The sequence below is a fragment of the Zalophus californianus genome, chromosome 16 (assembly GCF_009762305.2).
Source record: "Zalophus californianus isolate mZalCal1 chromosome 16, mZalCal1.pri.v2, whole genome shotgun sequence".
Classification (NCBI taxonomy): domain Eukaryota; kingdom Metazoa; phylum Chordata; class Mammalia; order Carnivora; family Otariidae; genus Zalophus; species Zalophus californianus.
The window spans coordinates 2,826,484-2,851,840 of NC_045610.1; the positions used below are offsets into that span (position 1 = coordinate 2,826,484).

A 25,357-nucleotide genomic window follows, 5' to 3' on the forward strand; every position below is an offset into this window, starting at 1 on the left:
GGGGGAGGCGGTGGGGAGGAGGAGGAGGACGCCGCCGCCGAAGAGGAGGAGGAGGAGGAGGAGGAGGAGGAGGAGGAGGTGGTGGTGGTAGCGGTGGGGGAGGCGGGCGGGCGGTGGGTGGGGGGGTGGTGGGGGGGCCAGAGCCACAGGATGGCTTCCCCTCTGAGGGACGAGGAGGAGGAGGAGGAGGAGATGGTGGTGTCGGAGGAGGAAGAAGAGGAGGAAGAAGAGGGCGACGAGGAGGAGGAGGAGGTGGAGGCGGCCGACGAGGACTACGAGGAGGACGACGACGACGGAGTGCTCGGGCGCGGGCCGGGCCACGACCGGGGCCGCGACCGCCACAGCCCCCCCGGCTGCCACCTCTTCCCGCCGCCGCCGCCGCCGCCGCCGCTGCCCCCGCCGCCGCCGCCGCCGCCGCCGCCCCCGCCGCCAGGTAAGCGGCCGCCCCGACTCGCCCCCTCCCCCCCCCCCAGCCCGAGCGGGAGCCGCGGGCGCGCGAGGCCGGGCGGGGGCGAGGCACCCACCGCGCGGCCGAGCCGAGGCGAATCCGGGGCGCGGGGCGCCAGTCTCGGGCCCGGGGCCCCGCGGCGGGCCGGGCGGGCGGCGGCGGGCCGGAGGGCGGGCGGGCAGGCGGGCGGCGGCGGCCGCCGGGCCAGGCCTCTTCCCCTCCCCCGCCGCACCCCTCCCCCGCCGCCGCCGCCGCCCGCCGCCGCCGCCGCCGCCGCCGCCTTCGCCGCCGCCGCCGCCGCCGCCGCCGCCTTCGCCGCCGCCGCCGCCCGGGCTGGAGAGCGCTGGGCGCGAGCTGCGCGCGCGGACCGGGCCACTCGGTCGCGGCTTTCGGGGGAGGAGGAGGAGGAGATTTTTTTTTTTTACCCTCGGCGGGGAGGGGGTAGGCAGGAAACGGCCGCGGCGAAGCCAGGGCCCCCTCCCTGGCCGAGCGAGGGACCGCGGAGACCCTGGCGGCCGGACGGCGGCGTGGAGGAGGGGCGCGTGGGGGAGGGGCGGCCGCGCGGGCGCCCCTCGGGCTCCGGCCCGAGTGGGGTTGCACTGAGGTAACGGGGGGGTTTCCGCGTGTGGAGCGGACCGCGGGCCTAACCCCCCCCTCAGGAGTGGGGGAGGCGGGGGTGGGGGGTCGGTCTCCATCGGACCCCCACCTGCGGGGACCCGGGCGCCCGCCAACTCCGGGGCGTGCGGTGGCACGTGGGGGAGGGGTCGCGTGAATGTCTGCGGGCGGCTGGGGACCGGGGGCAGGTGGTGGCCGCACTCCACGCAGACCACTTCCTGGAGTCAGACTTGATCCTACCGCCTCTCCCCCCAGCTCGTCACAGGGAGAGCACTCCTTTAAGATTGGGGAGCGCGGGGAGAGTGTCTGGGAAACTAGATGCCCCCAACTCCACCCCCTTTATCTCCACTCTGCTCCCGGCTCTTTTGTGTCAAGTGCGGCCCCCCCCCCAGCGTGACCCCCGTCAGTCTGGGGTGGCCGAGCTGCCCAGCTGTGACTCTCACGTGGCTGCCATTCACTGTCACTCACTCTCTCGCTGAAACCACCCGCACCTTGATCACGCCGGGGGTGGGGGGGGGCGTGAACTGCCCACCCAGCTGTTGTGCAGCCTGACCGTCACTCGGCACCCCTCCCCCGGCATGACAAGTCACCCGGCCGCTCTCTGGGCAGTTCCCCCAGGGGTGGAAGGGGCAGACTGCTGCCTCGCATGGGGCGGGGGGGGGGGGGGGGGGGACAGCAATGGCCCCATTCAGACCACCCTCCTAGTGGAGTGATTTCTAATCTTCTTGAGAGGACAGGGGAGCATCCTGAGGGTGCTCACATCTTCTGCTTGGGGCAGGAAAGGGGACACCCATACCCCCAGGCCTTTGGGTGCCATGCAGCACTAATGCACCAAACTTCAGGACGGCTAACATCACGCTCTTTGTGAAACTGTCACATTGATCTGTGTGGCTTATGTAGCAAATGTTCCTGTGCAGTTGAGACCACCTTTGAGGGAGTACGGGGTTACTTTTGGGGGGGGGGCCGGAGGAAGGTGCGGGTCTGATGGAAACAGGGACCTCCCCCCCCCCAGGCTTGCTTGTCTGAAAAAGGGAAAAGTTTTTAGAAAGTTATCCCAGAGAACCCATGGATTTGCAAGAAGGAGAAGGAATAAAGAATCGTGGGGAGGGGATGCCTGGAGCAGCGCAGAGGCAGCTGAAAAGGGAAAGAAAGGATGTCAGGTTGTGTTAGGGCACCTATTTGTTTGGCGAACTTGGAATGTGGTTATTTGGGCGTTTTGGATCCCGGATTTGGGGATGTGAGAGAGAGGGGGCATGAAAGAATCTGAGGTCGAGGTGGGTCTTTGTGCCAGTCCTCCCTCCCCATCTTCCCCTCCGCTCTCTCAGTAGCCGAGAAGAAACGTCAAATGTTTTTTAAAAATTTGTATTTGAAATGAAAACCCACATCCTCGCTCTCCCGGGGCCATTGTATCCCCCGCCACCCCCTTTCAGCCCTCCGAGTCAAATGGGTGACCCAGATGCACCCCCTCAGATGACTTTCTGAGGCAAAACTTTGGGAAAATATTTTTGGTCCGCTCGTTATTTCTGTCTACCTAAGTGTGGGCAAAATAAGCCTCCTCGAAGGAAATGTGTGCGGGCTGCCCTCCCTCATCCTTCTCCAGAATATGAATTTGCACGTATCAGAGGTCTATTGTTTTTCATTCTGACTGCTTTGATTCTCACCATTTTGTTTTACATTCTTACCCAAGACCAATTTTATCCCTCCCCCCCCTCCCGTCTCCTTACATTGTTAAACGTTTAAAATAATAGCACTCGTGTTGTGGGGGAAGGGAGCAGGAAGCCAAAAACTCATTTCTTCTCCCTCCCCCTTCTGGCAAGTCTCGAGAAATAATATAACATAATATATAGATGTGATTCCTTGGGGGTGGGGGTGGGGAATGATTGTGGGTGGTGCGGAAAATTCTGGTAGTTTCTTTGCAAAAGGTCTGAAAATACAAACCCACCCCCTGCATGCAGTACGCATGTGCAGCAGACCTATTATGGTGGTGCGTTGTGGGGGAGGGAGGGGAATTTGAGAAAAAATAAATATATGTGTGAGAGATTGATGGTGAGATTAGAGGGAGAGCGGGGCGGGCGGGAGGCGCGGCCTGGGCCCGGCTCCGCCCGCCTCCCCCCTCCCACCGCCCCGGCGCGCCTGGCCCCGCCCCCGCCGCGCGCCGCCCCCCGCCCCCGCCCGCTTCCCGGGATCGGAGCCGGGGTGTGGGAGAGTCTGGGCGCCGGGCCAGCATTGAGTGGCGGCTGAGACCGAGGTTGGGACTTGGGTTTGCTTTATTGCCCTCCCTTTCTCTTCCTCGCCGCTCCACGCTGCCTCTCGCCGCCGCCGCCGCCGTCGCCGCCGGCCTCCCGAGTCCGGGAGCCTCCTGCCGGGGCGGGGAGCGCAGCGAACTGGCGGCGAGGGCCCTGGGGCAGGTGCCCCAATCCCCGGCGGGGCGGGTGGCGGCCCAGGCCTCGTCCCTGACGCGGAGCCAGTTGGCTTGCCCCTGCCACCGCCCCGGCGGCCTCTGTTTCCATGTTCACATTAAGCGACGTCCCGGGGGTTGGGGAGAGCTGGCTGCTGGGTTGCGGGGGGGGGGGGGGGGGGCATGGCGTCTTGCTGACTTCCTACTCCTGTCCGCACGCTCTTTGCACGCCCGGGGCCTGCTGCACGGATTCCCCCCCCGCCCCCCGCCCCAGCCCCGTCCTAGAGGGTGTTCCTGCACCAGAGGACACAGGATGCTGGCGTTCTGAGGACAGGTAGCACTGAGGAAGGAGGCGCCGGGATCCGGAAGCAGTAGAAGCCGTGTTAATTGTAGCTAATTTTCCCTTAGCTGTTGTGGGCCCAAGGATTGTGTGTCCTAGAGCAAGGGGCTGGGCCAGGCCCAGGCTTTCCTCCTCTGCCCGAGCAGGACAGGTCAGGCTGGTTAGTCTAGTGCCTGCTGGGGAGGGAGGGAGGCCAAGCAGGGCCCCAGGTCTGTGACATCCTGTCTTCCCCGGATCCGCGGTGGGGGGGGGGGAGCGGTCATGGAGAAGGGAAGCCCCGGCCCCCCGCCCCCCCCCCCGACAGAGATATATGGGGAGAAAGCCAGGGATCTAGCCCTGCTGAAAGCAGGTATGGGCTGTCCTCTGGATTTGTGCTCAGGACTATGTGGGCACGCTTGTGCGTCTGAGAATGCATATGCTGGGTGTGTCTTTCTCGCTAGCTTTGTTTGGGTCTCCCGTGCTGCTTATGTATGAATGGGACTAAATTTGGAGGCGAAGGGTGAGACCAGGGGACAAAGGGGAGGGCCCCTGAGTTCTGAAAGGGAACAGGGATGTGGAAATAGATTTGAGGGAAGGTTCCAGGCTACTTGGAAAGAGGAGGAATGTTGAGGTAATTGTGGAGACTGCTCCCGTAGGGTTAGGGTGTGATGGACGAGCCAGATGCTGTGGTCCTGTGGGCAAGATGTGAAAATGACTGGCGTGGACTTCTTTCCCTCCAGGACTGTGTTGGGGTGACAAGAGGCCTGGCGATCATCTGAGGAAGTATAAATAGAGGCCTCCCTCGTGGCAGAAAGGATGTGAGGGCCCCGGGTGTTAGTGTGAGATCCCAGGTGTCCACCTTTGGCTCTCCCTTCTCAGCATCTGGCTTAGGGAGCTGCCAGTTTGTGTCTCCCCACTCCAAGTGCTGGGGTCAGGCCAGGCCAGCAGCTGGGCACGGCTTCCCCAGTTCCCGGGCAGGATGCCAGCTGGCTGAGTGAGGGGGAAGGCAGGAGGAGCCCTGGCGGCGACTGAAAGGCCCTGCCACAGTCAGAGCCCATGGCCTAGAGCCTGCTCCCTTGTTAGTAGGAGGGGAGAGGAGGGAGTGGTTTGGCTGCTCTTCCCTTCTGACCCCTGACCTCCCATTCAGAACCCAAGCGTCCCAGAGTACTCGAAACACTCTCTGTTTGCACCCAGCGAAGGGAGGCGAGGTTTGGAGGAGTTAATGCCCAAGTTCCTAGAGAGTGGGAAGGGAAGAGGTGAGGAGGGGTGAGGTCTAGGGGCCGCAGAGACTGGCAACCTAGAGGCTTAGGTTCTCTGGTGCTCTCTGCTCCAAAGATAAGGATGACATCCGGCTGCTACCTTCAGCATTGGGTGTGAAGAAGAGAAAACGAGGACCCAAGAAGCAGAAGGAGAACAAGCCAGGAAAACCCCGAAAACGCAAGAAGCTTGTAAGTGTTAAGGCCTCCTGTCTCCACGGCAAGGCTCAGCAGAGCTCTTCCCAGGCACCTGCATTTTCTCCGGTCCCGATTATCGAGGGTGGAGCGTGGGGAGCATCCGGAAGCCAGGGACGTCTGACGCCCCCTCCCTCCCTCTGGGCTGGCCTGTAGCTCCTGGATCTAGGACCCCAACCTCAGTCACCACAACCGAGTAAAGAGCCCCCACTGTCCACGTGACTCGCCTTAGCGACAGCAAGCCCCATTGAGAGAGCAGGCTCTGGACACAGACTGCATGCGTTCAGAGCCTAGCAGCCCCGTGGCTCCTTGGCAGTTCGTTTAGTTCTGCCTCAGTTTCCTTATCTGCAAAAAAAAAAAAGGTAAAAATAGACGAGTTACTCCCTCCAGAGAATTGTTGTGAAGATTAAAAGGGGTAATATGTGTTATGGGCTAAGAACAGTTTCTGGCACATGGTAGGACTGAAGAACTGTTATTTTTATTTCTCTCCCTTAGGACAGTGAGGAGGAATTTGGCTCCGAGCGAGATGAGTACCGAGAGAAGTCAGAGAGCGGAGGCAGCGAATATGGAACTGGACCAGGTCGGAAACGGAGGCGGAAGCACAGAGAGAAAAAGGAGAAGAAGACGAAGCGGCGGAAAAAGGGGGAGGGAGACGGGGGGCAAAAGGTGAGTAGAATTAGGGAGTCGGGGGGGGGTACACATCAGTGTGGAAGACGGGCCTGGGGAGGGAGGGAGCACGCCGAGGAGGGGTGCTCAGTGGAGAAGCTATGGGGGGGGGGGTCGCCCTGGAGAGCACAGTGGGTAGCTAGCAGGGAGGGAGGCATGTAGGGAGCCCAGGATGGGGGCTGGAGAAGCACCTGCCTCACCGAAGCCCCCCGCCGCCCATCAAAAGCCCCACGACACCCGGTCTCTCCCAGCAGGTAGAACAGAAGTCATCGGCGACTCTGCTTCTGACCTGGGGCCTAGAGGATGTGGAACATGTGTTCTCCGAGGAGGATTACCACACGCTCACCAACTACAAAGCCTTCAGCCAGTTCATGAGGTAGGACTGGCCAACGGACACTTCGTTGGGGGGGCCTGGTGAACCCCTCTGGAACCGGATAACGCTCAGACACTGCTCCCCAGAGAAACGCACAGCCCATCACTTTAGGATTCCTGGACACCTCAGGCTCCAAGGGACCGCAGTCAGGAATCCTTCACGAAGGGGGCGGGGGGAGGTCATAACTCCAGCGCTGGGTTCAGAACCTCTAGTGGCGGAAGACCGCGAGGGCTGATGGCCCTCACCGCTCCAACCGTTCCAGCTCCCCCTGCGTGACTTCTCTCTCCACTGACGCCCAGAGAACATTAGTGTTGCCCAATTTCCTTTGCTCGGTTATCAGGTCCTCTCTGTCTCTGGCTTAGGACCCCGTGACAATGGCGCTCGCCCTATTGGCTGTGGAGCCTGGGCTTTGGGGACTCCCCGAGTAGAGGAGGCCATAGCAGAGCTGCCTTTTGGGGGAGCAGGCACTTTACAGAGCAACGGGCCTGGTACTGTCTCGGGCACATTACTTCTTTGCTGTTCAGTTTACGAATCTGTAAAGTAGGCAGTCATGGTGTGTCCCTCCTAGGGGTCTTGTGGGGATTTGCTGGGGTGAGTTGAGCGCGGTGCGCTCGAGGCCTGGCCCCCCGCCCCCGCTCCGGCGAGTGTTCTGTACCCGGTACCTGTCACTGGTACCCTGTCTCTCCTGCCTCACTGCTGAGGACCGTGGTCACCCATGTCCTCACGAGAGTTTAACGCCCTGCCATAGAGTAGAACCCGCCTGGCCTGTCGGGCTCCACGTGCCGGGACCCTTCCTCAGGGCCCGTGGAACTTACTAGAAAAACACAGAGAGTCCTGTGGTATCATCGCGAGGTTGAAACGAGGCCTTGCTGACACACGTCAAAGAATCTTACAAACTGTAAAAGATTCAAAGCGTGTTTACCGACATGTTCGTCTTTCCCTTTTTTATCTGCTGCGCGTGTACGTTTTTTTTTTTCTCTTTTCTTATTTTTTTGTGTTTTTTTTTTCTATGTCACTCCTCGTATTTGTTTACCTCTGAAGTGACGTCGTTCCTGCCGGGACGGATCCTCACGGCCCAGGAGCGCGAGTGCACACAGATGTAGCCCATGAGGGACACGGCAGTGTTCCCGGACCATCTGTGAGGGTCCTGCGTCTTCTGCTTCTGTATTTACAGGCCCCTGATCGCGAAGAAGAATCCTAAGATCCCGATGTCTAAGATGATGACCATCCTTGGGGCCAAGTGGAGAGAGTTCAGTGCCAACAACCCCTTCAAGGGGTCGGCGGCTGCTGTGGCGGCTGCGGCAGCCGCGGCGGCCGCGGCAGTGGCCGAGCAGGTGTCAGCTGCTGTGTCATCGGCCACCCCCGTAGCACCTTCCGGACCCCCCACCCTCCCACCGCCTCCTGTCGATGCCCAGCCCCCACCCATCCGAAGAGCCAAAACCAAAGAGGGCAAAGGTGAGAAACCCTCTGCTTAGAACAACTGTCGCCCCACCCTCCAAACCACCCGTTCGCAAGTCAGAGCCTAGAACTTTTTTGTTTTCTCAGCCCCGACTGTTGTCGGGGAAACGCTTTGCAGGAGGAGGTCTCAGGGAAGCCACAGCCCACGGGAGGGTCCCGAGGCCTCTGTGACCTCCGTCATTCCAGGACGTCGTGACGTCTACCTTTTCCCCCTCACCCCACTCCTCCTTCAGGTCCGGGCCATAAAAGGCGGAGTAAGAGCCCCCGAGTGCCTGATGGGCGCAAGAAGCTTCGGGGAAAGAAGATGGCACCACTCAAAATCAAACTGGGGTTGTTGGGTGGCAAGAGGAAGAAGGGAGGCTCGGTGAGCGGCTCCTCCCCGTCGGCTAAGCGCCCCGGGGGGGCGTCGGGGGGCGGCGGGGGGCTGGGGGTGCAGACGCAGGGGTCCGTGCGGGAAGCTACAGCAGGAGTCAGAGGCCTGGGGCGGGGAGCGGAACGAAGCCGGCCTCCCTGACCGCCACGGGGCTATGGTCAGTATGTTTTGCAGAGTGATGAGGGCCCTGAGCCAGAGGCCGAGGAGTCAGACCTGGACAGCGGCAGCGTCCACAGCGCCTCGGGCCGGCCCGACGGGCCTGTCCGCACCAAGAAGCTCAAGAGAGGCCGGCCAGGGCGGAAGAAGAGGAAGGGTAAGGGGGGTCCGGCGCGACCCTGTCTGTCTGGCCTCCCGTCGTCGCTTTGGGGGCACCGCTTGTTTCCCCCTCTGACTGCTTTGTCCGGCTCTTCTCCCTCCCATCGTCCCGCCCCCCTCTCTTTCTCTCTCTCTGTGCCCTTCGCCTGCACTGGTGTACGTGACAGTCCTGGGCTGTCCCGCAGTGGCCGGGGAGGAGGAGGTTGACGGCTATGAGACAGATCACCAGGATTACTGCGAGGTGTGCCAGCAGGGCGGGGAAATTATTCTGTGTGACACCTGCCCTCGTGCCTACCACCTCGTCTGCCTTGACCCTGAGCTGGACCGGGCTCCCGAGGGCAAATGGAGCTGCCCCCACTGCGTGAGTACCTGCTGCACCCCCCGGGGACCCACCCGCCCGCTCCCCCCCCCCGGACGCCCTCTGCCTGCCCCCCCGGACGCCTGGCTTTGTCAGTGGCCGGCACGTGAGGACCCGGGACCCTGGCTCCTCTCCCGCATCCTTCTGCGCGCTCGTCACCAGCTCATCACCAACCGCGTCCGGCCCTCCCTTCCCGCTCACCTCCTCTGCGCTCCCGGGAGCTAGGTGTCCCGGCCCTGTCCCGGCTCCCAGCCTCACTGCCCATCTCCTTCCTTCCATCCGCGGCTGTGCCTGGCCTGGGCCCTCCCAGGAGAAGGAGGGGGTGCAGTGGGAGGCCAAGGAGGAGGAGGAGGAGTTCGAGGAGGAGGGAGAGGAGGAAGGCGAGAAGGAGGAGGAAGACGACCACATGGAGTACTGCCGCGTGTGCAAGGACGGGGGCGAGCTCCTGTGCTGCGACGCGTGCATCTCCTCCTACCACATCCACTGTCTCAACCCGCCCCTGCCCGACATCCCCAACGGGGAATGGCTGTGTCCCCGATGCACGGTGAGTCGGCCCTTCCCGCCGCGTTCCCTCTCAGCCCCGGCTCCTCCCGTCTCTGGGGTCCCGCCGTCCGGCTCCTCCTTGCCCTCCTGCCCCTTCACTGGGCCTTTGACTCCCTCATGGGACCCCGTCGTCGTCCTCCTGTAACGGTGGCTCTTTTTGCCTCTGTTTCCTCCTTGTGCACGCCTGTCCCCAAGTGCCCCGTGCTGAAAGGCCGCGTGCAGAAGATCCTGCACTGGCGGTGGGGGGAGCCCCCCGTGTCTGTGCCAGCCCCCCAGCAGGCCGACGGGAACCCCGATGCCCCACCACCCCGCCCTCTTCAAGGTCGATCGGAGCGAGAGTTCTTTGTCAAGTGGGTAGGACTGTCCTACTGGCACTGCTCCTGGGCCAAGGAGCTTCAGGTACACGGCCCCTCCTTCCCGCTCTCTGTGACCCCCTCTCCTGCTCTTCTCACTCACCCCTCCGGCTCTGCTGTTCCGGACCCTTCGCCGGCCCTCGCTTCCCGCCTCCGGCTCTCACACCCCTTCCTCTGTCGTTAGTCTCTGCAGGAGGGTCTCCCGGCCTCTGTCCTCTCTCCGCCAGCCTCCCTTCGCTTCACCCTCAGTCTGCCCTCAATTTCACTGTGTTCTCTGCTTCCTTCAGCCTGTTACGTGCTCGCCCAGTCCGCTTGGCGTCTCTCCTCCCCATGCTGCTCCCCCTGGGGCCTGTCCCCTGTGCCTTCGGTCCTCTCGGGATGCTGGGACCATCCCGTTCCCTTTCCTCTGTGCCCCACCAGTTGGAGATCTTCCACTTGGTCATGTACCGGAACTACCAGCGGAAGAACGACATGGATGAGCCCCCGCCCCTGGACTACGGTTCCGGCGAGGACGACGGGAAGAGTGACAAGCGCAAGGTGAAGGACCCGCACTACGCGGAGATGGAGGAGAAGTACTATCGCTTTGGCATCAAGCCAGAGTGGATGACCGTCCACCGCATCATCAACCACAGGTGGGCCTCTGGCTGCAAGCCAGCCGTTGGGGCGCATCTCCCCAGTGGGGTGGAGAGAAACCAGGCGGAGAGTCCAGCCCCGCGCAACCGCTTCACCCCTGCCCCTGATCTAACGACACGCGAGGCTGGGTGTTGGGCCTTGAGGGCCAACGTGAGAAACAGTGTTCAGCCAGGCCGGTGTCTGTCGTACTTCTTTCTTCGTGGCACTTGTTAGCACCGAACGTTCCTCTGCGTGCGTGTGCTCCCGTGGTTCGTCTCTGCCTTCCGCAGCCAAACGTGAGCTCCGAGGGCACGGGGTCTGTCGTCTGTTTCATTCATCACTGTTGAATCACCCCCGCCTGGAACGGGGCCTCACGCCCAATGGGTGTTTAGCTAAGTGTGTTTAGACGGAGCCCAGGATGTGTTCTGATCGTTGATTTCTAAGCAGCTGTCCTGGAAAGGGTAGGGGGGTACCTCGGCCATCCTCATTTCCCTCCCAGGGGCCCCCCATGGAGGAATAGGTGAAAAGGCTACCTGTCGGCTGATAATTGCGTTTATGACGACCTCCTTCTGCTTGCGGTCCGCGACATTTTTCTCTTGTTCCTTCTTGGTTTTCTGCCCCGCAGTGTGGATAAAAAGGGGAATTACCACTACCTAGTGAAATGGAGGGACTTGCCCTACGACCAGTCCACGTGGGAGGAAGATGAAATGAACATCCCCGAATACGAAGATCATAAGCAGAGCTACTGGAGACACCGGTGGGGGCCCCAGGCCGTGGGGTAGACGGAGTCTGGGGACGGGGGCGCGAAAGCCACTCCTCCAGGGTAGAGGAGGTGCAGTAGGGACAGACCCGACCCGGAATCGGTGGTAGTGGGAGCCGGCGCTAGGTTATCTGGGATGGGACTGGTAAAGAAGCCGCGTGAGGAACAGACGTCAGGTCCGGTCATGGGGAAAGGGCATGCTGAGGACTGGGGAGGGTTGGCTCTAGAGGCGAAAATCAAGGGGTGAAGGTAAAGAGCCTGGGAGAAAGGAAACGTGAGAAAGTTAAGTTTAAGGGAGTGGGGCGTAGGTCTGGAATGGGTTCAGGAGAGAGCGAGGTCCCGAGGAGCAGTCCTCACTCAGACCCGCTCTTTTCCCAGAGAACTGATTATGGGGGAGGACCCCGCCCAGCCCCGCAAGTACAAGAAGAAGAAGAAGGAGCTGCAGGGCGACGGGCCCCCCAGTTCTCCTACTAACGACGTAAGTCCTCTCTCTCAGCCCTTCTCCTGATTCTAGAACCGGGGCGACTGCAGATGGCCCCGGGGCTACTGACAGGACTTCCCCGAGTTTCAGCAACCTCCCTAAACAGTGTCCAGCCTTGCCCCAGGCGTGGCTAGGAACTCTGGCTAAAGGGCCAGAGAGCAGCTGAAAGCAGTAGCCCCCAGGGCTCCCCCCACCCCCCGCCCCTGCAGCTCCCTACCTCACGCCGTCACTGGTGCTGTTGCTGCGTCTGGCTTTAAGGAGTGACGGGCAGGGACTGAAGTCTAGAACCTCCATAAGCTCAGGCCTCGTGGAGGGAACCGTGATCCAACTTGATCTCAGTGCCAGGGAGGGGGGTGGAGGAGCCCTGACCGTCCCCTTGAGCGTTCGGACTTCTTGACTCGGCAGCCCACGGTGAAATACGAGACCCAGCCGCGGTTTATCACGGCCACGGGAGGCACGCTGCACATGTACCAGCTGGAGGGCTTGAACTGGCTGCGCTTCTCGTGGGCCCAGGGCACTGACACCATCCTGGCTGACGAGATGGGGCTGGGCAAGACCATCCAGACCATCGTCTTCCTCTACTCACTCTATAAGGAGGTACTGGTTGCAGGGGACCCTGAGGGACTGGGGAAGGGGGGAGTGGATGGAGGCTGAGGGCAGAGAGGCGTGTGGGGAGGGGGGGGGTAGCGAGAGGACCGCGGCGACCTCCTCCAGCCCCGACTAACGGTGCCTGCCCCCCTCCCACCCTTGACTCCCAGGGCCACACAAAGGGTCCCTTCCTGGTGAGTGCCCCCCTCTCTACTATCATTAACTGGGAGCGGGAGTTCCAGATGTGGGCACCCAAGTTCTACGTGGTGACGTACACGGGTGACAAGGACAGCCGGGCCATCATCCGCGAGAACGAGTTTTCCTTCGAAGACAACGCCATCAAAGGTGGCAAGAAAGCCTTTAAGATGAAGGTAGGCTCCTCGACCTCGTCTTCTTGGAGACCCCCCAGATTCGTTATTTCGCTGCCCCCCAGCGGGATGTCAGTTCCTTTGTTCCACGCTCTGAGTTTTCTCCTTCCTTCCCGCCCCCTACTCCCGCCCGTGCCCTTCTGTCCTGGAGACATACGTTTCTGTCCGTCCCGGACGTGGTGTCGAGGTTGGGGGCCACGTCCAGTCATCCCTGCGTAGAGCCCACGTAGCAGGATGGGGTGTCTGGCTCCAGTCAGGACGGGGTGTCCGGGTGAAGAACGGGGTGGAAGTCTGGGTGCCCAGGGCTTGTGTGGCAACAGCACGGACCGTGGCTGTGTTGGCAGAGGGAGGCCCAGGTGAAGTTCCACGTTCTCCTGACATCGTATGAGCTGATCACCATCGATCAGGCAGCACTCGGCTCCATCCGCTGGGCCTGCCTCGTGGTGGATGAAGCCCATCGGCTCAAGAATAACCAGTCCAAGGTGAGTGAGATACCCAGACCACCGACTCTGGCCCTGCTTCTAAGAGGGAACGTTCTGGACTTTCTGCAGTCCGGAACGGGCAGGAGTGCGGGTTGGGGGAGAGGGAGGACTGGGGGTTTAGGGCCTCTAATCCCAGAGGGAACAGGAAAAGGCGGGCACTGTGGTCCAGCCGCTTGCGACTAACGGGCCCGCTCTCCTGCCTCTCCTTGCCCCATGTTCTAGTTTTTCAGGGTCCTCAATGGCTACAAGATAGATCATAAGCTGCTGCTGACAGGGACTCCGTTGCAGAATAATCTGGAGGAGCTCTTCCACCTGCTGAACTTCCTCACCCCGGAGAGGTTTAAGTAAGTGACCCGCCAGGGGGGTCTGTGGAGGGGCTGAGAACAGGAGCGGGAGGGGGAGTCCTCTAAGTGAAGAAGGGAGCCCGAGGCCAGGGACAGAGAACCCGATGGCCTGTTCAGTTGCTTGTCTCCTTCCGGTTACTAGCAACCTGGAAGGCTTCCTGGAGGAGTTTGCTGACATATCCAAAGAAGACCAGATTAAGAAACTGCACGATTTGCTGGGGCCGCACATGCTGCGGAGGCTCAAGGCTGATGTCTTCAAGAACATGCCAGCCAAGACAGAGCTCATCGTTCGGGTGGAGCTGAGCCCCATGCAGAAGTGAGGCGAGAGCCGGGCGACCTGGACTGGGGGCCGGGGGCAGCTTTCCGGGAAGCCGAGACCCAGGGCAGCCTCCTCACTGGTCCCTTTGTCTCTCCCGCGCCCCCACCCTGGTCTTCAGGAAATACTACAAGTACATCCTGACTCGGAACTTCGAGGCCTTGAATTCGCGAGGTGGCGGGAACCAGGTGTCTCTGCTCAACATCATGATGGATCTGAAGAAGTGTTGTAACCACCCCTACCTCTTCCCCGTGGCTGCTATGGTGATGCACCAGCTGGGGGCTGCCGGCAGGCTGCGGTCTGAAAACGGGGTGGTGGGGGGAGCCGAGGCAGGCCTGGAGCTGGGCGGCGGGCAGGGGGCCAGGGGCGGGATTGCGCAGGGGAGCAGGAAGTTACGAGGGGCGGAGGCTGGGTTTGGGCTCCTGGCTTTCTGGGCTCGGTGCGAACACAGGGGCGTGCTGCTCCCTGACCCACTCCTCCTTTCTGCTCCCTTCGTGGCAGGAGTCCCCCAAACTCCCCAGTGGGGCCTACGAGGGCGGGGCGCTTATTAAAGCATCTGGCAAGCTCATGCTCCTGCAGAAGATGCTACGCAAGCTGAAGGAGCAGGGACACAGAGTTCTCATCTTCTCGCAGGTGACCCGCGCCCGTAGCTCTATGTCGGCCCCTAGGCCAGTCCCTTACTTTGTTCCCATGGCTGCCGTGGTGAGAGAGGTTAGGAGGTGGCACTCTTGAGAGGTTCTGGTCCGGCTTCCGACCCCTGTTCCTAGCTAAGGTCGTTGCAAGTTGCAGGCCAGCTTCTTGGAAGCCAAGTAGGGAGCAAGGGGAGGGTGAGCCCGTGTCTGCTCAGGGTCGTCTCTGGGACCTGTAGTGTTTCTTAAGCAGGGGAGAGGAGAGGAGAGCACGGAGCTCTTGGGAGTCTGATGGAAGCTGTGGGTCTGCTCTCCAGGAAACCACACAGTTAGACGATTCTGTACAGATTTTTTCAGGGCGTTCGTAGATGTCCCTGAAACCTTCTCGTGGGTCTCAGAGGAGAACCTCTGCCTTAGGAGAAGGCATCCTCAGTCAAGCGAGTGTGACGAGAATGCGGGGCGAGGAGGGGCTGGGGTGGGGGAGCAGCACCAGGGAGTGGGCTCCAGGGCCGGCGTGACGGCTGAGGGGGACGGCGGCGGTAAAGGGGTCGTCAGGACGCGCCGGGCCCGGCCCGCTGCCTCGTCGTTCCAGACTCTGTCTTTCTGTCCCGCCGTAGATGACCAAGATGTTGGACCTGCTAGAGGACTTTTTAGACTACGAAGGTTACAAGTACGAGCGTATTGATGGAGGTATCACGGGCGCCCTGAGGCAGGAGGCCATCGATCGGTTCAACGGTGAGGAGGAGATGCCGTGGTCCCCGCTGGGCGTGCAAGGCCCGAGCCACCGGCACGGGAGGGTATCTGCCGCCTGGCTGCCGTGTTGGCGGCATGGTGGTCTAGGAGTTGGCCCCCTAGCACGCCTGCCGAATCTCGCTCTCCCCTCCTAGCTCCCGGGGCCCAGCAGTTCTGCTTCCTGCTGTCCACCCGAGCCGGGGGCCTGGGCATCAATCTGGCCACTGCCGACACGGTCATCATCTTTGATTCTGACTGGAACCCCCATAACGACATCCAGGTGAGAGCTCGCCTCTTGGAGCCCCCGCACCCGTTAGCAGGGAGACGTGGGCTCACGGCAGAGGGGGTCGTGTCCCGGGTAAGAGAGAAAGCTCTGCGGGGGTAGAAGACCCTTTCTAGCCGGCAGCCTTTTCGCCAGCACGTGGGCCCCGTCTCCCCCACCACTCCCCCGGTCCATCCCCGCTTCTGCTTCCGGCCCCCACAGGCCTTCAGCCGCGCTCACCGCATCGGCCAGGCCAACAAGGTGATGATTTACCGGTTTGTGACTCGCGCGTCCGTGGAAGAGCGAATCACGCAAGTGGCCAAGAGGAAGATGATGCTGACGCACCTGGTGGTCCGGCCCGGGCTGGGCTCCAAGGCGGGCTCCATGTCCAAGCAGGAGCTGGATGACATCCTCAAATTCGGCACCGAGGAGCTGTTCAAGGACGAGAACGAGGGTGAGAACCTTCCCTGCGGCTTCCTGAAGGCAGGCCCCTGCTCTCCCGGGTGCGCGCGCCTGCGGGAGCCCCCGAAGAAAATCTCTCCGGGGCGGCCCGTGGGGAGGAAGGGGGGCCCTCTCTGCCAGTAGTCGGGGCCCACGTCCCCGCGCGGGGGGCGGGGAGCCGGAGCAGGTCCCCGCGGACTCCCCGGGGAAGGGCCTTCTCCCGCAGCGCTCCCGTGAGAAGGGGGCGAAGTAGAAGGCTTTCCTCGGACCTTCCTCAAGCTCCAGCGGAGGCTCTGGCGGACACTGAGCCCCCTCTCGTTCCCGTCTGCTCCAGGGGAGAACAAAGAGGAAGACAGCAGCGTGATTCACTACGACAACGAGGCCATCGCGCGGCTGTTGGACCGGAACCAGGACGCGACGGAGGACACGGACGTACAGAACATGAACGAGTACCTCAGCTCCTTCAAGGTGGCCCAGTACGTGGTGCGGGAGGAAGACAAGGTGAGAGGCCGGGGGCCGGACGCGGTCTGTCCCAGGCCACCTCCGCAGGGCAGCGCCCGTGGACCTGAAGGGGAAGCATCCCCCTTCGCTCTCGTTTTTCACCGGAGCTCTTACCGGGGCGCCCAGCAAAAGGCGACCCAGCTCCTCGGTCCGAGGGGTGAGGCCAGACTCCGGGGAGAACCTGGGCGGAGGGAGTACTGACAAACAGGGTGCCAGCGCGTCAGGGCGGGAGGGACACAGAGGGTGCTAGGGGACAGGTTTCGGGGGAGCCGCAGGGAGCAGAGCGGAGAAGCTCGCTGCTGGTGAGAGGCAAGGGAGACATGCGGCTTCCAGACGGGTTCACACGGAGTTGGGGAGCCCGGGGCGGCAGGAGGGTAGGGACGTGGTCGCGGTGTGAGCGCCGGGCGGCGGCGAGGGAGGCTGCGAGCTTGCGTTGTGCTGCCCCGCAGATCGAGGAGATCGAGCGGGAGATCATCAAGCAGGAGGAGAACGTGGACCCCGACTACTGGGAGAAGCTGCTGAGGCACCACTACGAGCAGCAGCAGGAAGACCTGGCCCGCAATCTGGGCAAGGGCAAGCGGGTTCGCAAGCAGGTCAACTACAACGATGCTGCTCAGGAGGACCAGGGTGAGGACTGCCCCGGGGGAGGGACTGGGGAGGGAGGCGTGCTGAAGAGGAGCCTGGAGGCCCTGGGGGGGGTGCATTTTGAGAGAGAGAGGGAGGCGTCGGAGTCAGGGCCTCCCCTGCTGGAGGCGCAGGGGGTTAGGAAGGGTCTGCGCGAGCTGCCCCGGGGGCCAGGTGGGCTTGCGGGCGGTCTCAGCCAGCTGGTGGCCGCAGGGGCCCGCAGGACCCCCAGGGTCCCCACCTGGCGCGGGATGCGCAGGGGTGGGGAGGTGCCCGGGGAGCAGGGGCGTGGCACGTGGACCCCGTTCAGGATATGTGGCCCGAGAGTCTGACAGCATCCGGGGGGCGGGGGGCCTCCAGGCAGAAAGGGCCCAGCGTGGGCTCATCCCGGGAGCCGTCCCTGATCCGGTGCCCTCTCCCCGCAGACAACCAGTCTGAATACTCAGTGGGATCAGAGGAGGAAGACGAAGACTTTGATGAGCGTCCAGAAGGTGGCACCTGTTTCCCTGATTTCCTACTGTAGCTTTTCCCAGCTCACCCCCTGGCGTCCTTTAAATCTCGCTTTTCTACAAACGAGTGCTTTTCCGTTGACTAAGTAAAGGTCGCGGATAAAAAGGTCAAAACGCTCGTAATTTCTGCACTGTTAAAATCGGAGTATAGGATCGTAGAGGCTGAGGTGCCTAGAAGGAAAATCGAGGCAGGTTACCGTTTACGTTCTCACCGGTGGTCCGGCTGCTGGTTCTTTAATGGGACCTGTTTCCTCTAGACCTGCTCAGTGGGTAGGTCGAAAAGCACTCGAAAGAAAATTAGATGATGTGCCTCAGACATTACCCAGGCCTTCCCTGGGTTCTGCGTCTCGGGGGCTGGGGTGTAGAGAAGGACTGTGGGGTGGAGGAGGTCCCCCCCCCCCCCCCCCCCCCCCGCCAACCAGACCACCCACCCACACCCAGGGCGTCGACAGTCAAAGAGGCAGCTCCGGAACGAGAAGGATAAGCCGCTGCCTCCGCTGCTGGCTCGAGTTGGAGGCAACATTGAGGTGGGAGCTGGCCCCAGGTCCCCATGTGTCCCCTCGGGGGTGGGGCCTCGGGGCTGAGTCACTGAGGGGGGTCCCGGCAGTGAGACCCCCCCCCCCGGATGTTGATGGCCCCCTACCTCCCCTCCGGCCCCCAGGTGCTAGGATTCAACACCCGGCAGCGGAAGGCCTTCCTCAACGCCGTGATGCGCTGGGGGATGCCGCCGCAGGACGCCTTCACCACTCAGTGGCTGGTGCGCGACCTGAGGGGCAAGACAGAGAAGGAGTTCAAGTGAGCGCGGGTGGTGCCCCTGACCCAGCTGGCTGGAAGGGTGGGAGCTCCGGGGTGTTCACGTCCTCCGCTCGGCCGCCACATGATGTGACCTTACTCAACTGACCACCACGCTCCCGGCCTTTTCTGGCTTGGTTTCCTGGGGCGTGGGCTCAGCCTGCTCCACCTCCCCTCAGCCAAGCCTAGAGCACAGAGGCCTGGCTCCCCACCCCACCATGGGAGAGGCGCCTGAGACAGGCGCCTGGCCCCGGGCTGGCCTCGCCTCACATTTACTAGCAGGGGAGCTGGTGGAAGGGATGATGAGCTGACTGATGGGGCCAAGGAACGAAGGACCAAGGCCAAGGAGACCGGGGAGAGACGGGGGGCAGAGGTGGGAGGGGGCATGTGGAGGGCTGGTCATGGTGAGACGGGGGGGGGGGGGGGCCTCCGGGCAGTATAGGGTTTCGGGACTTCAGTAAGCCCTGTGCGCCCCCTCACCACCTTGCCTCCCCGCCGAGAGCCTCCTAACCTGCATCCCACCCCACGCTTCTCAGGGCCTATGTGTCTCTGTTCATGCGCCACCTCTGTGAGCCTGGGGCGGATGGCTCGGAAACCTTTGCTGACGGTGTCCCTCGGGAGGGCCTGAGTCGCCAGCAAGTGCTGACCCGAATTGGAGTGATGTCTCTCGTCAAGAAGAAGGTAGCGGCCTGTCCCTCACGCAGAGTCGAGCTGGTCACACAGGCCCCGTCCCCCCTGTGCCTGGCATCCCCGAGTTCCGGACTCACACTGGCAGGAGAACTGCCTGCGTGTCCAGCGCCTGCAGCTGACCCGTCCCTACTGCTCCCTGCCCCTCTCAGGTACAGGAATTTGAGCACATCAATGGGCGCTGGTCGATGCCCGAGCTGATGCCCGACCCCAGTGCCGACTCTAAGCGCTCCTCCAGAGCCTCCTCTCCTACCAAAACGTCTCCCACCACCCCTGAGGCTTCTGCTACGAATAGTCCTTGTACTTCTAAGCCTGGTAATGGGGGTCAGGACGGCAGGAGAGGTGGGGATGGGGGGCCGGTGCCCCGCAAGCAGGGATCGGAGTCAGGGAGGGGGTGTCCGCCTCCTCACTCTGCCTCCCCCCTGCAGCTACTCCAGCTCCAAGTGAGAAAGGAGATGGTGTGAGGACACCTCTTGAAAAGGATGAAGCGGAAAACCAGGAGGAGAAGCCTGAGAAGAACAGCAAAACCGGGGAGAAGGCGGAGACCGAGGTACGTGGCTGCCGGGCTTCCGCAGAGGGGAGAGCGTGAAGGCCAGGTGCCTGGGATCTCTCTGCTTCATCCTGACTCCATCCTGACTCCTAGGCCGATGTCCCTAGCCCAGCCCCATCGCTTGGGGAGCGGCTGGAGCCAAGGAAGATTCCTCTAGAGGAGGAGGTGCCAGGAGTCCCTGGAGAAATGGACCCTGAACCTGGGTACCGGGGGGACAGAGAGAAGTCAGGTGGGTGCATGGGCTTAGGGGTGACAAGGGGGCTTAGACTCTGGGGGCTCCCTCTTCCGGGGTCAGGGGATGAGGGTGACATCCTCCCTTCCTGTCCCCTACCCCCTCCCACAGCCACAGAGTCGACGCCAGGAGAGAGGGGGGAGGAGAAGCCGTTGGATGGACAGGAGCACAGGGAGAGGCCGGAGGGGGAAGCAGGGGATTTGGGCAAGAGAGGTAATGGGTGGGCACACGGGGGCCCCGGGTCCAAGGGAATCGGGGGTTGGAGCCCGGGGGCGCCGACGCCTGGGTCCTGGGGGGTCCTTGCTCCCGGCCAGGCCAGTGCAGGACATGGGGGTGACCTCTGCCCCATCTGCCCCCAGCAGAAGACACGAGAGGGGAGCGGGAGCTGCGGCCGGGGCCTCCCCGGGACGAGCCGCGGCCCAACGGGCGGCGCGAGGAGAAGGCGGAGAAGCCGCGGTTCATGTTCAATATCGCAGACGGAGGCTTCACAGGTGGGGGGCCCCTCACTAGGATATGCTCAGCCTCCCGGGCCTTCTCGTGGTGTGGTGCCTTCCGTGGCAAGTCGCTCCCAGCGGGGCGGGCATGCGTCCCCGCCCACGGTCCTCCTTGGCTGCACTCCTAATTCCAGAGCTCTATTTATTTATTTATTTCTAAGATTTCATTTATTTATTTGACAGAGACGCACAGAGAGGGAACACAAGCAGGGGGAGCAGCAGAGGGAGAGGGAGAAGCAGGCTCCCCGCTGAGCAGGGAGCCCGATGCGGGGCTCGATCCCAGGACCCTGGGATCATGACCCGAGCCCAAGGCAGATGCTTAACGACTGAGCCACCCAGGCGCCCCTCCAGAGCCCTCTTTAATCCCCCTTTATTCCTGGTCCGAACTTGAGCCTTGTTTGTAACTGCTTTTGCTCCTCACCGCGAACCTACCTTTCTCTCTTCCTCCTAAAGGGCCCTTGGTCCTCTCCCCGCTCTCGGGTCCCTCATCTCTGCCCCATCTGTTGAGTTGGCCACGGTTCCCAAACTCCTGATGCCCCATCTCTCTCTTCGGCCCGCTTTTCAGAGCTTCACACGCTGTGGCAGAATGAGGAACGGGCAGCCATTTCCTCGGGGAAACTCAATGAGATCTGGCACCGAAGACATGACTATTGGCTTCTGGCCGGGATTGTCCTGTATCCTTAGATACAAATGCAAGAAAAAAGTGGTTTTCTCAACCTGGAGAGGGGACGAGTCCACACCCAGGGAAGGGGGGGGGGCACTCTGGGGAGATGGGGCCAAGAGGAAGTGTGTGTGGGTAACGCAGCGCCTCCCCGTTAAATTCCTTGACGGCCCCTTCCTGCGTTGCAGCCATGGCTACGCCCGGTGGCAGGACATCCAGAATGACGCTCAGTTTGCCATCATCAATGAGCCGTTTAAAACTGAAGCCAATAAGGGGAACTTTCTGGAGATGAAAAATAAGTTCCTGGCCCGGAGATTCAAGGTGGGGATCCGAGAGAGAAGGGACAGCATTGAAGAGGAGCTTGGGTCAGAGAGGGGACCAGGTGCGGTCGGGATGTGGGGAAGGCTGACGCCTTGAGGGTGACAGCGGTGCTTGAGGCCAAGAGCAGGGTGCGGCCTTGTGTCCGGGACTGGTGTGCGTCGGGGGCCGGGCCGGGCCCACCCTCGGTAGGGTGTGAGGCTGGGGTGCTCTGGGCGGGCAGGGAGCGCAGTGCGGCCCCCCATCCGCTAGCCCCGCTGCTGGCAGATGCCCACACTCCCCCTCCGCCTGGGCCCTCAGCTCCTGGAGCAGGCGCTGGTGATCGAGGAGCAGCTTCGGCGGGCGGCCTACCTGAACCTATCGCAGGAGCCGGCGCACCCCGCCATGGCCCTCCACGCCCGCTTCGCCGAGGCCGAGTGCCTGGCCGAGAGCCACCAGCACCTCTCCAAGGAGTCGCTGGCGGGGAACAAGCCGGCCAACGCCGTCCTGCACAAGGGTAAGGGCCGCGGCGGCCCCGCGCGGGGGAGGGCCCACAACGCTGCGTAAGTCTTCACCCCGCACCCCTCAAAATCTTCCCACCCCTCTGACCCCTTTACCCTGTGAACCACCCCCCTCTGACCTCTGCCCCTACCCCGACCCTCCCGGCCGCCCCGTGGTTTTTAGCCTCTTGGGTTTGTGCAAGCCGGCCCTCGTCTGTGCCTGAGAGCGTTCACACCAGCGCCCAGTAGAGGGCCCTGCCCCCCTTGCCCAGACTCCGTGAGACTGTGCCGCGTCCCCTCCACAGGGCGGAACTTCTTCGTTGACCCACACGCCTGCCATACTGCTAATAGCACCCTCTCCGGGGCCGTGGCCTGCGTATAGTCCCCCAGAATCCTTACCCCCGATCCCACAAATCACGTCCGCCGCCCCCCCCCCACCGTCTCGCTTGCCCCACCAGGCAGAGACTACCCACCCCCATCCCACCCCGTGACCCTGCCCCCTGAGACTTCCCTTTGACCGCCAACCCTTTCTCCCAAACCCTCTTCGCCTGATGATGAATAGATTCGACTCCAGAGCCCTCTAACCATCTAATCCTGTCTGACTAGTGACTGATTCCTGGCCCCTTGGATCCCTGTTCGAATTCCCTGAGTCTGTGTTGCTGACCCTCTAACCTCCCTCCCCCTCACATAGGAAAACCTTGACTCCTGAAATCTGTGACACCACTTACCGCCTCCCACGTCTCCTATTTCCTCCCCACCATCCCCACCCCCAAAACGTCCCCCTTGGAGTATGGGATGTTCTGACAACCCTCCGCCCCATGTCTCCCAATGTCCCCCCGCCTCCCATGTGCTGTTCTCTCTTTCCATCTGTCCTCTGCCCATCTGGTCTCTGACTCTTCTTCTTCTTCTTTCTCCCCCTCCCCGAGTCACTTTTTCTGTCTCCTTCTGTCATTTTCTTGGCCTCTGGTTCTTTGACATCTCCCTCCCTCTCTTCCTCTCGCTTTTCTCTCTCTCTCTCTCTCTCTTTTTCTGACTGTGTCTGTTCCTCTGTCTCCTCGTCGTTTCCTGGCTCCATCTCTCCCTTTCCCTGTCTTTCTCTCGCCCTTCTTTCTCCGTGGCCCGGGCCCCAGTTCTGAACCAGCTGGAGGAGTTGCTGAGCGACATGAAGGCGGACGTGACCCGCCTGCCGGCCACGCTGTCCCGAATACCCCCCATCGCAGCCCGCCTGCAGATGTCCGAGCGCAGCATCCTCAGCCGGCTGGCCAGCAAGGGCACGGAGCCTCACCCCACACCGGTAACCCTCTTTCCCGCTAACTCCAGTTGTCCCTGCTGGCCCTTCTCCGGCCCCCACACACACGCTTCCGGCAGCTCTAGACGGTGTGGAGAAACGACCTGCTGGGACGCGCTCCTCACCCTCGAGTCTCCCTGCCTGTATGTGACCCCCCCTTGGGAGTTCTGGAGCGTGGCCGCCGTTGCCCCTACGGCTGCTCTCTGTCACAGACTGTGGGGCCACTCACGGGGGCTCTCTCGCTCTCTCTTCCAGGCCTTCCCTCCGGGGCCCTACGCTACGCCTCCGGGGTACGGGGCGGCCTTCAGCGCCGCCCCCGCCGGGGCCCTGGCCGCCGCAGGCGCCAACTACAGCCAGATGCCAGCAGGCTCCTTCGTCACAGGTCAGCTGGTGACGGCCCGCCCCTGCTCTTCCGAGCTTCGGCCCTGCCCACCGCCACCCGCACCCCCACCCCCCCTTACCAAGGGCATTAGTGGCTCTGGGGCCAGGTAGCTCTTTCCCCAGCCTCCCCGATCTGGGTTACCTCCGGGAAAGAGAATCGGGAGATCAGAAGGGGGGGTATGGTGAGAGTTGGCACAGGGGGGTCTGTCGCGGGCCCCGGGGTCTCTCGGGGACAGGGGTTCGCCCCGCTCCCACCCCTGCTGCCCTGGGAACTGACTAGCAGCGGCAGGAGGTAACCTAGCAGTAACGCGCTCCAGTCAGGAGGCCACGTTTGGGAGTGAGGCCGGGGTTCACTTCCTTACTCCCTTCCCAAACAGCCACCACCAACGGCCCTCCAGTGCTGGTGAAGAAGGAGAAGGAAATGGTGGGGGCACTGGTGTCAGACGGGCTGGATCGGAAGGAGCCCCGAGCCGGGGAGGTGATCTGTATAGACGACTGACCGGATCGCAGGCCTGCGCGTCACCCAGGTCCCGTGCCCGAGGCCGACCCCCAGCTCAGGCTCTGGGACCGGCTGCCAATCCTCCACCTTCCCCACCCCTTGGGCCGCCTCTGGGCTAGGAGCCACTCTGCCCCTCTCTGCGACTCCTCTCTTCAGGAAGGGCCCTTTGTCTGTCTCCACTCCCGTGCACCTTTCCCACCGCGCTTTGAAGACCGTGCTGGCGAGAAGAGGTCTGGGTGGGAGGCGGTGAAGCAGGGTCTTCCAAGTATCTTCATCCCCCACCGAACGTACACAGCTTCCCGAGGAGTGGTTGGGGGGGCGGAAAGAGGTGGAGCCTCCCGTCTTCACTCCTGCAATACAAGCTCCATCCACAGAAGTGGGGGGATTAGCCTCACCTGGCCTTTAGGAACTGTGGTGGGGAGAAGAGCTTGCAAGAGAGGAGGGGGACTTCAGAGAGGGAGGAAGGGAAGAGGAGGGGGGGCTGCATGTTTCCTTCCCCTACCTCTCCCCAAAAGGAGGGTGGAGCAGTTACAAGGGAGGGAGTCGATTGCTGTTCAGCCTCAGAATAAAGGCGCCGCTCACTGGCTCAGTTACCTCCTGCGTACCGGCATCTTGTGTTGGGGGGGCCTTCTCCTCTCCCTAGGGACCAGGGACCTCCCCCCCCCACACACACACACACAAAGAGAGTGATGGTTGGGCGATACTCCCTCAAGCCAAAGAGGAGCTCCCCAATCTGTTCTAGGGACCCGGGTCACCTAGAAAGGGTGGGAGAAAATGCTACAGGCCAGAAGTGGGGGAGCCCCCAGACCCGGGGCTCAGGTTCTTGGAGTACTTCTACCCTCCCTCCTGAAGGCCTAGATACGGACTGAATTTGAGTGGATCAGGCAGGGGGTGTAGTCGGGGGGCTGCCTTGCCTTTGGGACCAGAACAAAATAGTGGAGGGCAGGCTGGGGAGACACGGGCATGTCTTCCTCCCCAGGAAGGGCCGGGGAGAGTGGCAGTTTGCATGGCGAACCCCCCACTTCCTCTTCGCTGCCCCTTCACTTTCTCGCTGCCCCTTTCCCAGGCTCTTCACACCCACTCCTGGGCTGTCCCAACCCCCTCTTCTGTATCAGGTGTATTGGTTGTACATATAAATTATACTTTCCTTTCTGTGTGCTCTGTTATTTTTGAGTGGGAGGTCTCTGGTGGGGGGGAGGGGAAAGGCAAGGGGTATTGCTTTCTGACGTTCCACGTCATCCATCTTTCTCTTTTTTAAACTCGTGACTTCCTATTTTTTTTCTTGGATCATCAACTAAAACTCCCGGGCTCTTTCTCCAGCCCCAACCCCCACATGAGGAACCCAGTGTAGAGACGGAGGGTGAGCCACAGGATACCCACACAGTCCTCAGGTTGAGATCAGAGACCCGGTAGGGCTTCCTGGACAGAGGTGAAGCGGGAGGGTGCCTGGCAGGATTCTGAACTGCCTCCCGTTCATCCGTTTTGGATCATCTTTCCCACCTTCAAGTTGCCTAGTTCCCCCCAAGAGTCAGCCGAGGTCAGTACAGCTCCGCAGGTGCAGTCCCGAGTAGGCAGCGGAGCTCCGCACCCTCCCCCCCCCCCCCCCCCCGCTTTTTTTAAAGTTGGAGGGGGGAGGGGAGTCATGCTTGCTGACGAT

General features: G+C 62.2%; 1 protein-coding gene, 1 long non-coding RNA gene and 1 other non-coding gene across 17 annotated transcripts in view; 2 read left to right on the forward strand and 1 right to left on the reverse strand.

Annotated features, from left to right (window-relative positions):
- Positions 1-643, reverse strand: part of LOC113939523 — a 19,691-nt gene extending 19,048 nt beyond the window's left edge. For 2 of the 4 annotated variants that reach the window (XR_003525277.1, XR_003525276.1), the window contains exon 1: positions 525-643. This is a non-coding gene — a long non-coding RNA (uncharacterized LOC113939523). The remainder of the gene's footprint in view (positions 1-524) is intronic. The other 2 variants (XR_004819694.1, XR_004819695.1) reach the window with 1 other exon arrangement.
- CHD3 (chromodomain helicase DNA binding protein 3) lies at positions 123-24,852 on the forward strand. Of its 12 annotated transcripts, none has more exons than XM_027625741.2 (40): positions 123-433; positions 5,116-5,228; positions 5,727-5,897; positions 6,149-6,273; positions 7,445-7,725; positions 7,962-8,092; positions 8,276-8,414; positions 8,584-8,777; positions 9,085-9,318; positions 9,513-9,716; positions 10,091-10,302; positions 10,908-11,039; positions 11,421-11,520; positions 11,929-12,120; positions 12,282-12,482; positions 12,824-12,961; positions 13,184-13,305; positions 13,448-13,621; positions 13,743-13,884; positions 14,123-14,254; positions 14,868-14,985; positions 15,138-15,262; positions 15,467-15,698; positions 16,020-16,186; positions 16,636-16,813; positions 17,236-17,301; positions 17,761-17,846; positions 17,981-18,114; positions 18,648-18,792; positions 18,951-19,113; positions 19,227-19,348; positions 19,442-19,577; positions 19,692-19,793; positions 19,940-20,071; positions 20,640-20,748; positions 20,924-21,056; positions 21,354-21,595; positions 22,663-22,826; positions 23,076-23,202; positions 23,579-24,852. In XM_027625741.2, the coding sequence occupies exons 1-40, from the start codon at positions 151-153 to the stop codon at positions 23,817-23,819; spliced, it is 6,342 nt and encodes a 2,113-aa protein (XP_027481542.2). In that variant the 5' UTR covers positions 123-150; the 3' UTR covers positions 23,820-24,852. The 12 variants fall into 12 exon arrangements, with proteins under 12 accessions (XP_027481542.2, XP_027481544.2, XP_027481545.2 ...); XM_027625738.2 differs by having other exon boundaries at positions 124-433; positions 8,264-8,414; XM_027625745.2 differs by having other exon boundaries at positions 124-433; positions 8,264-8,414; positions 21,354-21,549.
- Positions 18,242-18,385, forward strand: LOC113908390. Its single transcript, XR_003515464.2, has one exon.
- Positions 24,853-25,357: the final 505 nt, after the last annotated feature.